The sequence below is a fragment of the Pristiophorus japonicus genome, chromosome 11, assembly GCF_044704955.1.
Source record: "Pristiophorus japonicus isolate sPriJap1 chromosome 11, sPriJap1.hap1, whole genome shotgun sequence".
Lineage (NCBI taxonomy): Eukaryota > Metazoa > Chordata > Chondrichthyes > Pristiophoridae > Pristiophorus > Pristiophorus japonicus.
This window is the reverse complement of record NC_091987.1, coordinates 177,259,518-177,275,807: the sequence shown is the minus strand read 5'-3', so window position 1 is coordinate 177,275,807 and position 16,290 is coordinate 177,259,518. Positions and strand designations below refer to the sequence as shown.

At 47.7% G+C, this 16,290-nt stretch overlaps 1 protein-coding gene across 1 annotated transcript in view; it reads right to left on the bottom strand.

The window, feature by feature from the left end:
• LOC139275647 (V-set and immunoglobulin domain-containing protein 10-like 2) overlaps positions 1-16,290 on the bottom strand; it is a 76,503-nt gene that overhangs the window by 21,140 nt on the left and 39,073 nt on the right. Inside the window, exon 8 of the mRNA XM_070892818.1 lies at positions 13,203-13,541. Coding sequence (XP_070748919.1) covers positions 13,203-13,541 — 339 coding nt within the window. The remainder of the gene's footprint in view (positions 1-13,202; positions 13,542-16,290) is intronic.

Below are 16,290 nucleotides of genomic sequence, written 5' to 3'. Positions count from 1 at the left end.
TTGAGGGTAAGGGAGGGTGGGACAGGTTTGCTGCATGCTCCTTCCGCTGCCTGCGCTTGATTTCTGCATGCTCTCAGCGATGAGACTCAAGGTGCTCAGCACCCTCCCGGATGCACTTCCTCCACTTAGGGCGGTCTTTGGCCAGGGACTCCCAGATGTCAGTGGGGATGTCGCACTTTATCAGGGAGGCTTTGAGGGTGTCCTTGTAACGCTTCCACTGCCCACCTTTGGCTCGTTTGCCGTGAAGAAGTTCCATATAGAGCACTTGCTTTGGGAGTCTCGTGTCTGGCATGCGGAAAATATGGCCTGCCCAGCGGAGCTGATCAAGTGTGGTCAGTCCTTCGATGGTGGGGATGTTGGCCTGGTCGAGGACGCTAATGTTGGTGCGTCTGTCCTCCAAGGGCATTTGTAGGATCTTGCGAGGACATCATTGGTGGTATTTCTCCAGCGACTTGAGCTGTCTACTGTATATGGTCCATGTCTCTGAGCCATAAAAAGGGTAGTCAAAGGAAGCTTGGGGCCGAGTAGATATCAGAAAAGGGGATATTCTTGTGGAGACAGAGGTACTAAGTGAGTACTTTGCATCTGTCTTAAATAGAGAAGAGATTGTTGCCAGTGTAACAGTAAAGGAGGAGGCAGTAGCGATATTGGATAGATTAAAAATAGATAAAGAGGAGGTACTTAAAAAATTAGCAGTCCTCAAAGCGGAAAAATCACGGGGTCCGGATGGGATGCATCCTAGGTTGCTGAGCAAAGTAAGGCTGGAAATTACTGAGATTGGTCACAATCTCCTTGGATATAGGTTGGTCCCTGAGGACTGGAGGATTAGAAATGCTCATCATCATTATAAGGCGGTCCCTCGAATGAGGATGACTTGCTTCCACATGAGTTCACAGATGCCTCAAAAGGGGAGAGGGATAAACCCAACAACTGCAGGCCAGTCAACCCGACATTGGTGATGGGGCTACTTTTAGAGACAATAATCTGGGTCAAAATTAATTGTCACTTGGAAAAATATGAGTTAATAAATGACAACCAGCACAGATGTGTTGAAGGCAAATCATGTTTGACCAACTTGATTGAGCTCTTTGATAAAGGAACAGAGAGGGTTGGGACGGGTCGTGCAGTTGATGTTGTGAATATGGACATTGAAAAATGTTTAATAAAGTACCAATTAATAAACTTATTTGCCCAATTAAAGCCCATGGGACTAAAGGGGCAGTGGGCAGTATGGTTACAAAACTGGCTAAGAGACAGAAAGCAGAGAGTAGTGGTGAAGGATCATTTTTCAGACTGGAGGGATGTATCCAGCGGCGTCCCTACAGGAGTTGGTATTAGGACCACTGCTCTTTTTGATAGATATTAATGACCAAGACATGGGTAGATAGGGTATAATTTCAAAGTTTGCAGATGACACAAAACTCGGAAATGTTGTAAAAAGTGAGGAGTTTAGTAATAGACTTCAGGAGGACAGAGACAGACTGGTGAAATGGGCAAACACATGGCAGATGAAATTTAACACAGAAGTGTGAGGTGATGCATTTTGGTAGGAAGAATGAGGAGAGGCAATGTAAACTAAATGGTATAATTTTAAAGGGGGTGCAGGAAAAGAGAGACCTGGGGGTGTACGTACACAAGTCTTTGAAGGTGGCAGGATAAATTGAGAAGGCTGTTAAAAAGCATATGGGATCCTTAGCTTTATTAATAGAGGAATAGATACAAAAGCAAGGAAGCTATGCTGAACCTTTATAAATCACTAGTTTTGCCCCCAGTTGGAGTATTCTGGGCATCACACTTTAAGAATGATGTCAAGGTCTTAGAGAGGGCACAGAAGAGATTTACTAGAATTGGATGCAAAACTCCAGGTACGTGGAGAGACGAGAGAAGCTGTGGTTGTTCTCCTTTGAGCAGAGAAGGCTACGGGAAGATTTAATCGAGGTGTTCGAAATTATGAAGCGTTTTGAGAGAGGAGATAAAGAGAAACTGTTCCCAGTGGCAGAAGGGACAGTAACCAAAGGACACAGAATTAAGATGATTGGCAAAAGAACCAGAGGCGAGATGAGGACAATCTTTTTATGCAATGAGTTGTTGTGATCTGGAATGCACTGCCTGACAGGGCGGTGGAAGCAGATTCAATAATAACTTTTAAAGGGAATTGGATAAATACTTGAACGGGAAAATTTGCAGAGCTGTGGGGAAAGGGCAGGGGAGTGGGACTAATTGGTTAGCTCTTGCAAAGAGTCGGCACAGGCACGATGGGTTAAATGGCCTCCTTCTGTACTGTATCAATCCATTCGATGATTCTATGAAGGGTTCATTGGCAAGAAGAGTTCCATGAATTGAGGTAGTGACCAGTGAGCCAAAATGTGAAGATACATCCAACACTGAGGAGATGAACCCAATAATGAACTTGATGTTGTGGAGTTAAGTCCAACACTGAGGAGATGAGCTCAGCAGTGCAAAGAGATGAACAAAAAATAAGAAAATGAATATTTGGTTTAAATGAGAACCTGAAGCTCACCCCAGTTAATGACAGTAACTTTGCAATTCTTCCTCCCATTGTCGTACTCAATAACTCTTCCAACCCAGTTTACTCAATGATCTGGTCAGCATCAACCGTGTGAGCTGTAAGAGAGAGACTAATGGATAATAACTGAACCATCAGAATTAAAAAATCTGATTAGAAATTCACTTCAAAGGGTCATCAGAATCACTTGTTTATTCAGGGCTAAGTGTTGGGAATAATCTGCCAAGTGAGGTAGTAGAGATACAAACATTTGACTGCTGGTGGTTGCGATGGTAGGAGAGTAGGGTGCCAGGGAATTAGCGTACCCCAGGGCTAGGTTATCAGCTGGTCAGGGTATTAGATGGTTAGAGTACCATATGGGTAGGGTACCGGATGGTTAAGGATACCATATGGTTAGGGTACTGGAGGGTTAAGGATACCAAATGGTTAGGGTATGAGAGGATTAGGATACCATCTGGTTAGGGTACCGGAGGGTTAATGATGCCAGATGGTTAGGGTACGAGAGGATTAGAATACTAGCCAATAAGAGTACCTTATGATTAGGATACATGATGGATGAGGTACCAGAGGATTAGTGTAATAACTGGTTAGGATATTAGCGATCAGGATACCAGAGGGTTAGTGTACTAACCAGTTAGGGTATTAACCAGTTAGGGTATTAACCAATTAGGGGATGAGCCAGTTAGGGTATTAACCAGTTAGGGTATTAACCAGTTAAAGTATTAGCCAGTTAGGGTACCAGAGGGTTGGAATACCTGAGGGCCAAGTCTCTATGAGCCAAATAACATTTTCTTGTCCTTGACTTATTTTTGTTAACAATCATCAAAGATAAAAGATTCTCACCCCTTGAGCTGGGCGAGATTAGAACTCACCACCTTACACCTCGCACGGAAAGAGCAGTATACTTGTGCAATGCACCGCCTGGCGTTCCATCAGAGAGAGAGAAAACTTCCCACCTTCTCCCTCCGAGTTAGATTTGAATCAGTCTCAGATATAAAGTCTAGTCTCTTTAAAGAGAAGCCTTTGCCAGTTACCTCTGATGACAGCAGAGTGTCATCCTCTAAGTGCTAATTACAAAGACTCAACAGAGTGCTGTTACAGACACTGCGGTCTGGGTTACGTGGGCAGTGGGGGGGGGGAGGGGGCGGTGGAGGGAGGGGGTGCAGAGTTTTGGACGGGAAGCTCCACGTTTCCCCACACAATGTGGAGACATCTGCGACTCTTGGTCGTGACAGGTTCCCTGCCCGGAAGACAGCCTGATTGAGAGACTTGGCTTCCAGTTCGACAGGGAGGAGTCCGGAGCAGGCTACAGGACCAGGTAGGTCTGATCCACAACCCCGGGAGCTTCCAATCCCAGGGGGGTCCATTCCCCAACCCTGGGGGGTGTTCAATCCCGGAGGCCTTTATACGGCAGGGAGGATCGAATGGCGGGGATGGGGGGAGCTTGGAGGTCATGGGGAAAGCACTGCTGTTCCTCCTGGCCCACAAGCAGTGCTGTAACAGTACTTACCTTCTCCATGAAGCTGTCCTCGCCTCACTTGAGTTTCCAGGTTTCCCAAGGCCTGGGAAACCCAGCCGCCCACTGTAAAACCTACAAAGCAGGCAAAAGCAGAAGCTGCCAGCCTTGTTAAAATATGTAAATTGCCATCCCACCTCCAAATTGTAATATCTGTCGAGACCAATATCCCCTTTAATTCTTTGAGGGGGATGCGCAGCCCTTTTAAGGAGCTCCGCGGCCCATTCAAAATAGCGCGTTTTTTCCCATTTAAAAGCCAGTGAGCCAGCTGCATGGTCACACAGCTTAAAGAGAACATTGATCCCACCCCCAACATACCCAGTTTCAGATGCTAAAATGCAGCCCTGCAACTCCCACAAACTCCAGCAGCTTAATCTACATCAGCAACATCTGAAGAAGGAATACAAATTACAGCAAGGCATACATCAGAATCTCTCATTTCAAACCTCTTCTCTTCAAACACCACTATTCCTAGAAACCTTACAAAGAAAGGTTTAAATCATCGCTTATATACAGTCAGTAATCATTACTATAAACTCCTAGGGTTCCAGAAGCTAATTGAGTCTATCAAGGGTCCAGCTTATTCTCCCTCATCAAATTGGGGCTTTTAGCCAATCCAGGGGGAATGTTTGTATTTTGAGGAGGTTTTGCAATGAAAGAGTTTGTAACAATGAGGTTTCAATAAAGTGCAACAAAATTCAGCTCAGACAACAAGAAAATTCTTGCTCATTAAAGAAGAATTTTCTGATTCTTGAATCAAAGAAATTACTGCACAGAAGAAGGCCATTCAGCCCATCGAACCATTGCCATTGTTAGCTCTTCAACAGCATCCCATCCCTCTGTCCCACCCTTTCCCTTTAGCCCCTTTATACTCTTCCTTTTCCTTTTTATCCTGTGTACACTTCCCTGGAAAGCATGTTAACACTGGCTAAGAATAGCTCCTTGTTGCCCTCCATTGGGAAACAGGTTGCCAAGTGGCTGCTATGGTTAGAGTTCAGGAAACCAACTGCAAATGGGAAGAGGCTCGGCACTGGATTCCATCCCTTCTGCTGGGAGCAGGCAGTCCGACAGCTAGCTGTAAACTGGAATAAGTAGGAAAACAGGTTAGATCGGAACACGCGGATTACACACAGACAGTGCAGTGATAGAACGCCTTTCAATTCAACACTTGGACTAAATTGTCCTTTCATGAATATAACAAATGGCCTTTTTTTAAGAATAAGTATATACAGTTATAACTGTTAAGTGAACACAGTAAACTCTACCATATAAATACAAATAAACAAAGGATAGAATGGACAGCATTTTGGAGAATGAAGAGGTCTCCAAAAAACAAGTGAAAAGGTACCAAATGGACCAACTGGTCCTAAGACCAGTGTCACAGCATTGACAGCAGTTCCCTCGGGATCCGTGGTTCTGCCGACACGGAATTTCCAACACAGTTTATGGGTTTCCCAAAGGAATCCTCGACTGCTTTGGATCAATCCAATAAACCCTCTCTCTACCCAGCGCAGCTCCTGTGGGAAGATGCCGAATTGGATAGAATCATAGACGAGCACAGCACAGACTGAGGCCATTCGGCCCATCGAGTCTGTGCCGGCTCTTCCGAAGAGCAATCCAGTTAGTCTCACTCCCCCGCTCTCTCCCCATATCCCTGCAATTTTTTCTCATTCAAGTATTTATCCAATTCCCATTTGAAGGTTACTATTGAATCTGTTTCCACCCTATCAGGCAGTGCATTCCAAATCCTAACTACTCGTTTCATGTCACCTCTGGTTCTTTTGCAAGTCACCTTAAATCAGTGCCCCCTAATTATCGACCCTTCAGCCATTGTATTTACTCTATCCAAACAATTCATGATTTTCTCACTTAAGCATTCTTGTCCAGCCCTCTTCTCCTAAAGGAAGTGACTCTCATCAGAATATGCTCCGGCTTCACTCCAGTGGTACAAAGTATTTACAGCACCCAAACAGGTCATTCGGCCCAACAAGTCTACCAATGTTTATGCTCCACACCAGCCTCCTTGGATATGCTGATAGGGTTTACATTCTCTTCCTTTCTCGCTCATCTGCTTATCGAGCTTCCCCGTAAATGCATCTATGCTTTTCGCCTCAACTACTCCATGTGATAGCAAGTTCCACATTCTTACCACTCTCGGAGTCGGGCGTGTTGTGTCGGGGCAGGTGTATTGGACGAGTGTGTCGGGCGGGCGGGTGTGTCGGGCGGGTGTGTTGGACAAGTGTGTCGGACGGGTGGGTGTGTCGGGCGGGTGTGTTGGACGAGTGTGTCGGGCGGGCGGGTGTGTCGGGCGGGTGTGTTGGACAAGTGTGTCGGACGGGTGGGTGTGTCGGGCGGGTGTGTTGGACGAGTGTGTCGGGCGGGTGTGTTGGACGAGTGTGTCGGGGCAGGTGTGTTGGACGAGTGTGTCGGGCGGGCGGGTGTGTCGGGCGGGTGTGTTGGACGAGTGTGTCGGGCGGGCGGGTGTGTCGGGCGGGTGTGTTGGACGAGTGTGTCGGGCGGGTGTGTTGGACGAGTGTGTCGGGCGGGCGGGTGTGTCGGGCGGGTGTGTTGGACAAGTGTGTCGGACGGGTGGGTGTGTCGGGCGGGTGTGTTGGACGAGTGTGTCGGGCGGGTGTGTTCGACGAGTGTGTCGGGCGGGCGGGTGTGTCGGGCGGGTGTGTTGGACAAGTGTGTCGGACGGGTGGGTGTGTCGGGCGGGTGTGTTGGACGAGTGTGTCGGGCGGGTGTGTTGGACGAGTGTGTCGGGGCAGGTGTGTTGGACGAGTGTGTCGGGCGGGCGGGTGTGTCGGGCGGGTGTGTTGGACAAGTGTGTCGGACGGGTGGGTGTGTCGGGCGGGTGTGTTGGACGAGTGTGTTGGGCGGGTGTGTTGGACGAGTGTGTCGGGCGGGCGAGTGTGTCGGGCGGGTGTGTTGGATGAGTGTGTCGGGCGGGCGGGTGTGTCTGATGTGCGGAATCCACAGGGTGTGCTCACTTTGACACTTTGGATCTGCTGGCTGGGTTGAGCTTACCTTGCGGCACTCTTCGGGTTTTTACCTTCCTCCCCAGAAGATCCTTGCATTTCCTGGGTTGCCCATGGATATTGGTCACCCTCCAGTATATTGCTAAAGGTGGCCATTTCTCATGTGCGAGGATAGATGGTTTTTGTCACCAAGCTATTCTACAACAGAATGCATCACTGGAAAGTTGAAGCCTGTTTTCATCCAACATCCACATATCCGCCAGCAATTACTGGATTGTGAACTGGAGCAGGAACTTTGACTGATTTTTCTCATTGCCTAACCGAAGGCTGCTGAGGCCAATAGTAGCATCACTCCCACTGCCACGGCTGAGATAGGCTAACGCTACAGAGACCAGGGGATGACCCCGTGACCTACTGGTCTGTCTGGCTCAGTAAGGTGCTCGTTGTTATATATGTATGCTTGTATTTACTCTGTACGGCCACCAGAGGGCTCATTCCCTGGAGTCCCACGGGATCCCATAATCCCTTGGGAGCACAGGTATTTAAGGAAGCTTCACAAGTTGGAGAGGCACTCTGGAGACCTGCAATAAAAGACTAAGGTCACACTTTACTTTGAGCTCACAGTGTTCAGTCTGACTCTTTCTCCATACACAACAACTGGCGATGAGATACAGATAGCAAACTCAAAGATGCAGAGAATAGTGGGCATCCTGGAGAAATTCTCGGAGGGAGATGATTGGGAAACTTTTGTGGAGCGATTTGACCAATACTTTGTGGCCAACGAGCTAGATGGGGAAGAGAGCACTGCCAAAGGAAGGGCGATCCTCCTCACCGTCTGTGGGGCACCAACGTATGGCCTCATGAAGAATCTGCTCACTCCAGCGAAACCCACGGAGAAATCATATGACGATTTGTGCACACTGGTCCGAGAGCATTTGAACCCGAAGGAAAGCTTTCTGATGGCGAGCTACCGGTTCTACTCCGACAAAAGGTCTGAAGGCCAGGAAGTGGCAAGTTATGTTGCCGAGCTAAGACGCCTTGCAAGACATTGCAAATTTGAAGGACATTTGGAGCACATGCTCAGAGACTTTTTCGGACTTGGCATTGGCTACGAAATCATATTTCGCAAACTTTTGACTGTAGAGACCCCAACCTTGAGTAAGGCCATAGCGATAGCCCAAGCGTTCATTGCCACCAGTGAAAATACGAAACAAATCTCTCAGCACACAAGTGCTGCTACAAGTACTGTGAACAAAGTGATGTTGTTTTCGAATTGTAATGTACAGGGCAGGTCACACATATCTGCAGCTACACATCCGCAGATGTCTCAGAATCCACCATCAAGGGTGATGAATGCAAGGCCATTAACACCTTGTTGGCACTGCGGGGGTGATCATTGTTTCCATTCATGCCGATTCAAAGAGTACATTTGCAAGGGCTGTGGAACAATGGGACACCTCCAACGAGTGTGCAGGCGAGCTGCAAAGCCTGTTAAACCTGCAAACCACCATGCTGCAGAGGAGGACAGATCCACGGAGAATCACAATGAACCAGAGCTTCAGATCGAGGAGGCAGAGGTACATGGGGTGCACACATTCACCACGAATTGTCCCCCGATAATGCTGAATGTTGAACTAAATAGACTCCCGGTGTCAATAGAGCTGGACCCAGGCGCGAGCCAGTCCCTATGGGCAAAAAGACTTTCGAAAGGTTGTGGTGCAACAAGGCCTCAAGGCCAGTCCTAACTCCAGTTCGCACAAAACTAAGAACTAACACGAAAGAACTGATTCCTGTAATCGGCAGTGCTATCATAAAGATCTCCTACGATGGTGCACAAGCTACCACTCTGGGTGGTACCGGGCGATGGTCCCACGCTGCTCGGCAGGAGCTGGCTGGGAAAGATACGCTGGAACTAGGACGACGTCTAAGCGCTATTGCCCGCTGACAACACTTCGTGTGCCCAGGTCTTAAACAAATTTCCTTCGCTGTTCGAACCAGGCATCGGGAAATTCCAAGGAGCAAAAGTGCAGATCCACCTAATCCCGGGGGCGAGACCTATCCATCACAAGGCGAGAGCAGTACCGTACATGATGAGAGAAAGGGTAGAGATCGAGCTAGACCGGCTTCAAAGAGAGGGCATCATTTCCCCGATCGAGTTCAACGAGTGGGCCAGTCCTATCATCCCAGTCCTCAAGGGAGACGGCACCGTCAGAATCTGTGGCGATTACAAAGTAACTATCAATCGTTTCTCCCTGCAGGACCAATACCCACTACCAAAGGCCGACAACCTCTTTGCAACGCTGGCAGGAGGAAAGACAGTCACGAAGCTGGATCTGACTTCAGCCTACATGACACAGGAACTGGAGGAATCAACGAAGGCCCTCACTTGCATCAACACGTACAAAGGTCTTTTTTTTTATAACAGATGCCCATTTGGAATCCGATCGGCGGTGGCGAAATTCCAAAGAAACATGGAAAGCTTACTGAAGTCAGTCCCGCACACCGTGGTCTTCCAGGACGACATCTTGGTCACAGGTCGGAAGACAGTCGAGCATCTGCAGAACCTGGAGGAGGTCCTTAGTCGACTGAACCGCGTGGGGCTCAGGTTAAAACACTCAAAGTGCGTTTTCCTGGCACCTGAAGTGGAGTTCCTGGGAAGGAGGATTGCGGCGGACAGCATCAGGCCCACCAACGCGAAGACGGAGGCAATCGAGAATGCACCAAGAACACAGAACGTGACAGAGCTGCGGTCGTTTCTGGGACTCCTGAACTACTTTGGTAACTTCTTACCGGGTCTCACCACACTGTTAGAACCACTGCATGTCTTACTACAAAAAAGGGATGAATGGGTTTGGGGCAAAAGCCAAAAAAATGCCTTTGTAAAAGCGAGAAAATTATTATGCTCAAACAAATTGCTTGTTTTGTATGATCCATGTGAGTGTTTGGTACTAGCATGTGATGCATCGTCATATGGCGTCAGGTGTGTATTGCAACAAGCTAATGATTTCAGGAAACTGCAACCGGTTGCTTATGCATCCAAGAGTCTGTCTAAGGCTGACAGAGCCTACAGCATGATTGAGAAAGAAGCGTTAGCGTGTGTCTATGGGGTAAAGAAAATGCATCAATACCTGTTTGGGCTAAAATTCGAATTGGAAACTGACCATAAGCCACTTATATCCCTGTTCTCCGAGAGTAAAGGGATAAATACCAATGCATCAGCCTGCATTCAGAGATGGGCGCTCACGTTTTCCACATACAACTACGCCGTCCGCCACAGGCCAGGCACAGAAAACTGTGCCGATGCTCTCAGTAGACTGCCGTTGCCCACCATGGGGGTGGAAATGGTTCAGCCCGCAGATCTAGCCATGGTTATGGAAGCATTTGAGAGTGAGCAATCACCCATCACTGCCCGGCAGATCAAAACCTGGACAAACCAGGACCCCTTATTATCTCTAGTCAAAAGCTGTGTGCTTCACAGGAGCTGGTCCAGTGTCCCAGTGGAAATGCAGGAAGAGATAAAGCCATTCCAGTGGCGCAAAGATGAAATGTCTATATAGGCAGACTGCCTTCTGTGGGGCAGACGAGTAGTGGTCCCCAAGAAGGGCAGAGACACCTTCATCAATGACCTCCACAGTACCCACCCAGGCATCGTAATGATGAAAGCGATAGCCAGATCCCACATGTGGTGGCCCAGTATCGATGCGGACTTAGAGTCCTGCGTTCACAGATATAATACATGCTCGCAGTTAAGCAATGTACCCAGGGAGGCGCTACTAAGTTTATGGTCTTGGCCCTCCAAACCGTGGTCTAGGGTACACGTCGACTATGCAGGCCCGTTCTTGGGTAAAATGTTTCTTGTGGTTGTAGATGCGTACTCCAAGTGGCTAGCATGTCCGCTGCCACTACTGAAAGCCTGCGGGCCATGTTTACCACTCACAGCTTAACGATGCCCTGGTGAGCGACAAGGGCCATGTTTTACCAGTGCTGAGTTCAAAGAATTCATGACCCGTAATGGGATCAAACATGTCACATCTGCCCCGTTTAAACCAGCGTCCAATGGTCAGGCAGAGAGAGCAGTGCAAACCATCAAGCAAGGCTTGAAGAGGGTAACTGAAGGCTCACTGCAGACTCGCCTATCCCGAGTCCTGCTTAGCTACCGCACGAGACCCCACTCACTCACTGGGATCCCACCTGCTGAACTGCTCATGAAAAGACAAGGCTCTCGTTAGTTCACCCTGATCTACATGAACAGGTAGAGAGCAGGTGGCTTCGACAAAGTGCATACCATGATAGCGCAAATGTGTCACGCGAGATTGAAATCAATGATCCTGTATTTATATTAAATTATGGACAAGGTCCCAAGTAGCTTACCAGCGCTGTCGTGGACAAAGAGGGGAGCAGGTTGTTTCAGGTCAAACTTTCAAATGGACTCATTCACCGGAAACACTTGGACCAAATCAAACTCAGATTCACGGACTATCCTGAGCAACCCACCTTGGACCCTACCTTTTTTGATCCCCCAACATACACGCCAGTGGCAACTAGCACCACGGTTGACCACGAAGCAGAACCCATCATCCACAGCAGCCCAGCAGGGCCCAACACACCAGGCAGCCCAGCAAAGCCAGCTGCACAGCAGCCCAGCGAGGGCCCAACAAATGATTCAACAACACCAGCTTTCACACTGAGACGATCAACCAGGGCAAGAAGGGCCCCAGATCGACTCACCTTATAAATAGTTACACTATTGACTTTGCGGGGGAGTGTAGTTATATATGTATGCCTGTATTTACTCTGTACAGCCACCAGAGGGCTCATCCCCTGGAGTCCCAGGGGATCACATAATCCCTTGGGAGCACAGGTATTTAAGGAGGCCTCACAGGTTGGAGAGGCACTCTGGAGACCTGCAATCAAAGACTACGGTCACACTTTACTTTGAGCTCACAGTGTTCAGTCTGACTCTTTCTCCATACACAACACTCCCTTTACATACTAAACGACTGGCAGAGTTCTGAGCAGATTTTAGTCAATGTTTTTAATGTGATTTAAAAGGAGAAAATATCAATGGCCGTAAAAATTAAGCTCTGCTACCCAATCCCAGCAATTGTCCTCAGAACCCATTTATCTGTCTCCCTCCCTACAAGATTTCTCCCTATAAGAAGAAAGACTTGCATGTATATACCACCTTTCACAGCCACCGGACATCCGAAAGCCAATTAAGTGCTTTTTTTGAAGTGTCGTCACTATTGTAATGTAGGAAACGTGGCAGCCAATTTGCGCACAGCAAGCTCCCACAAACAGCAGTGTGATAATGGCCAGATAATCTGTTCCAGTGATGTTGAATGATGGATAAATATTGGCCAGGACACTGGGGATAACTCCCCTGCTCTAATAGTGCCATGCGATCTTTTACGGCGCACTTGAGAGAGCAGACGGGGCCTCGATTTAACGTCTCATCCGAAAGACGACACCTCCGACAGTGCAGCACTCCCTCAGCTCTACACTGGAGTGTCAGCCTAGATTTTTGTGCTCCGGTCTCATGGAGTGGAACTCGAACCCACGACCTTCAGAACCAAGCTCCCACACCCCTACAGTAACACTCCCTCACAGACCCTCGATAGAACAGCTGGCCCCCAGTCCCAGGAATCCGTGCTTTCCTTTGCTGTGTGGACCTGTGGGATTTATATTCGAAAAAGTCCATATCCTCCCCCAACCTCACTCCCATCTGGGTAGCTTTGGATCACCTTGAAGTTAATTTGTCGGGTTTTTGAATGATTGGTGTGGCAGTGCAATTATGGCACTGGACTAGTAAGCCAGAGACCAATGGCAAGTTGTGAGTCAAAGTCAATAACTCTGATAATTTGTGGCAGCGGGAAGCAAGGCTGCAGGATTGTGGTAAAAAGAGTGTCCTTCAGGGAAGGGTCACTGCCCAGTCTGACCCACAGCGGACTCCAGTTGACCTTTAATGCTCTGTGTAGCGACCCAGTAAACCGTTGTAGGGACAATCGCTAAAGGAGATTAAAGGAGAAGAGCCACCATCTTCTTAAAGGTGGGCAATAAACGTGCCTCACCAGTGTCAGCCACACCTCAGAAACACAAAATGGGAAAGAAAATTGGGAAAAAGAAGATGGCAGCTGCTGGGAAAACATTTTTTCTTCCGAAAGATTTGATACTCTACCTGGAGTTTTGATTTCTGAAGGATACCCTGTGGTCTTGTGATTGACAGCCAAGATGCGGAAAGCGTACAAGACCCTGGGGTCCATGCCCCCCAGCTTGTGGCCTCTGATGGCGGGGTCGATGGCACTGGCCACGATCTGCCAGGGGATGTGCGGGTCGGGGAAAGCCTCCTCCAATTTGGCTCTGCCGCGTTTCCCGGGCGATCGCCTTGCGGGTCTCCTCTGCACCATGAAGCCTGTCAAGTCGCCGGAGCCTCGAGTCATCCACTCCAGAACCACCTCGGTCCGCTGCCGGCCATACAGCAGCTTGCTGATGGTCACGTTTGGGGGCGTAGGGTATTCTGTGAAGGACAGGAGATAACAGCATGGTTAGCACGGCAATAGAATGGAGAGCCAGCAAGCAGCTTCATATCAGAAAACGCCAATAAAAACCGGTAGCGAAGGGAACATACAGAGCCAATAACAACAAGTTGCATTTATATAGCGCCTTTAACATAGTAAAATGTCCCAAGGCACTTCACAGGGGCGTTATCAAACAAAATTTAACACCAAGCCACACAAGGAGATATTACGACAGATGATCAAAGGTTTGCTCAAAGAAAACCTACCTAAAGGAGCAGAGAGAGGTAGAGAGGCAGTGAGGTTTAGGGAGGGAGTTCCAGAGCTTGGGGCCCAGGCAACAGAAGGCACGGCCACCAATGGTCGAGCGTTTATAATCAGGGATGCTCAAGAGGGCAGAATTAGAGGAGCGTAGACATCTCAGGGGGTTGTGGGGCTGGAGGAGGTTACAGAGATAGGGAGGGGCGAGACCATGGGAGAAATTGAAAACAAAGCTGAGAATTTTAAAATTGAAGCATTGCTCTAGGTTACAATACCATCAGGAGTGGGCTATGTGCAGGATATGACAGTCAGGAGTGTGATACATTTAGAAAATACACAGCCTGCTACGGGCTATATGGCAGATATATTATGCACTCAATACCGGTGAATTGGATTTACACGGCAACAGTCCACAAATGACCATCGGAGGACCAATCCTATTGATGGAGGCCATGTTAACAGTGAGGACATTTAAAGGGAGATCTGAGAACTTCTTAGTTAAGAAATAAAAATGTATAAGAGCAACAATCTGGGATAACCCGGGTGAAACTATTGATGTACGTTGGTAGGTTCTTGTGCAATTCACACACGCCATTAACATTCTGCCGCACAACAAAACAGTGCATGGTTTGGGGGAGAGTCGTTCTATATGGATGTGTGATGTGGTTTTTGTGGTATGTGTCACAGTATGTGTGATATGTCACAGTATGTGTGATATGTGTCATGGGGTGTGTGATATATGTCACAGTATGTGTGATATGTGTCATGGGGTGTGTGATATGTGTCATGGCATGCTAGATAGTACAGAAATAGAAGGATAGAGCAGATAAATGCGTGGCTAGAGAGATGGTGCAGGAGGGCGGGCTTTAGATTCCTGAGGCATTAAGATCATTTCAGGGGGAGGTGGGATCTGTACCAGCTGGATGGGTTGCAGCTAAACAGGGCCAGGACCAATATCCTCACAGTAAGGGTTGCTAGTGCTGTTGGGGAGGATCTAAACTAGTTTGGCAGGGGAATGGGAACCTAAGAATAGATTCAGTAGGGAGAGAAGCAAAGCTGGAAAAGTAGAAAATGAATTTTGAAGACTGAGGAAACAAGGGCGAGAAAATAGACAACAAGGAAGTTTGGCAGTGCTAACTGGTATGTACTTCAATTCTAGGGAATAAGGCAGATGAGCTGAGAGCACAGATAGACATTTGGGAGTACGATATTACAGCTATTACTGAGACATGACTGAAAGAAGGGCAGGTATGGCAGCTCAACATTCCTGGTTACAGGGTTTTCAGACAGGAGAGAGAGGGGGGTAAAAAAGGAGGGGGGGTGGTCGCAGTATTGATTAAAGAAACAAGTACAACTGTGAGGAGGGATGATATGTTGGAAGGATCATCAAATGAGGCCAATGGGTTGAATTGAAAAACAAAAAAGGGGTGATCACACTGCTGGGAGTGTACTATAGACCCCCAAACAGCCCGAGGGAGATAGAAGAGCAAATATGTAGGCAAATATCTGAGAAGTGCAAATAATATAGGGCAGTAATAGTTGGGGATTTCAACTACCCTAATATTAACTGGAATAAAATTAGTGTAAAATGTATTGAGTGTGCGTATTCCTAAAATGCATTCAGGAGAACTTTGTTAGCCGATATGTAGCAAGCCCAACAAGGAAGGGGGTGGTTCTGGACTTAGTTTTAGAGAATGAAGCTGGGCAGGTGGAAGGGGTATCAGTGGGAGAGCATTTTGGTGCTAGTGAACTTAATTCAGTTAGATTTAGGGTAGTTATGGAAAAGGACAAAGATAGACCAGGAATAAAAGTTCTCAATTGGGGGAAAGCTGAGAAGTGATTTAGCCAAAGTGGACTGGAAACAGCTACTTGAAGGTAAATCAGTGTCAGAGCAGTGGGAGACATTCAAGGAGGAGATTGTGAGGGTTCAGAGCAAGTATGTTCCCTTAAAGAAAAAGGGTGGGACTAACAAATCTAAAACCCCCTGGATGTCTAGGGACATACAGAGTAGGATAAAGAAACAAAGAGAGGCTTATGACAGATACTGAGGGCTCAATACTGCAGAAACTCTAGAGGTGTATAGAGAGTGCAGGGGTGCAATTAAAAAGGAAATTAGGAAAGCAGAGAGAGAGCATGAAAACATTTTGGCAGGTAAAATCAAGGAAAACCTAAAGATGCTTGAAATACATTAAGAGCAAGAAGATAACTAAAGCAAGAGTAGGGCCAATTAGAGACCATTAGGGTAATCTGTGTGTGGAGACGGAAGACCATGGGTATGGTTCTCAATGAATACTTTGCATCTGTTTTCACAAAAGAGAGGGGCGATGCAGACATTGCAATCAGGGAGGAGAAGTGTGAAATATTAGATGTAATAAATATAGTGAGAGAGGAAGTATTAAAGGGTTTAGCAGCTTTGTAAGTGGATAAATCCCCAGGCCCAGATGAAATGTATCCCAGGCTGTTAAGAGAAGCGAAAGAGGAAATAGCAGG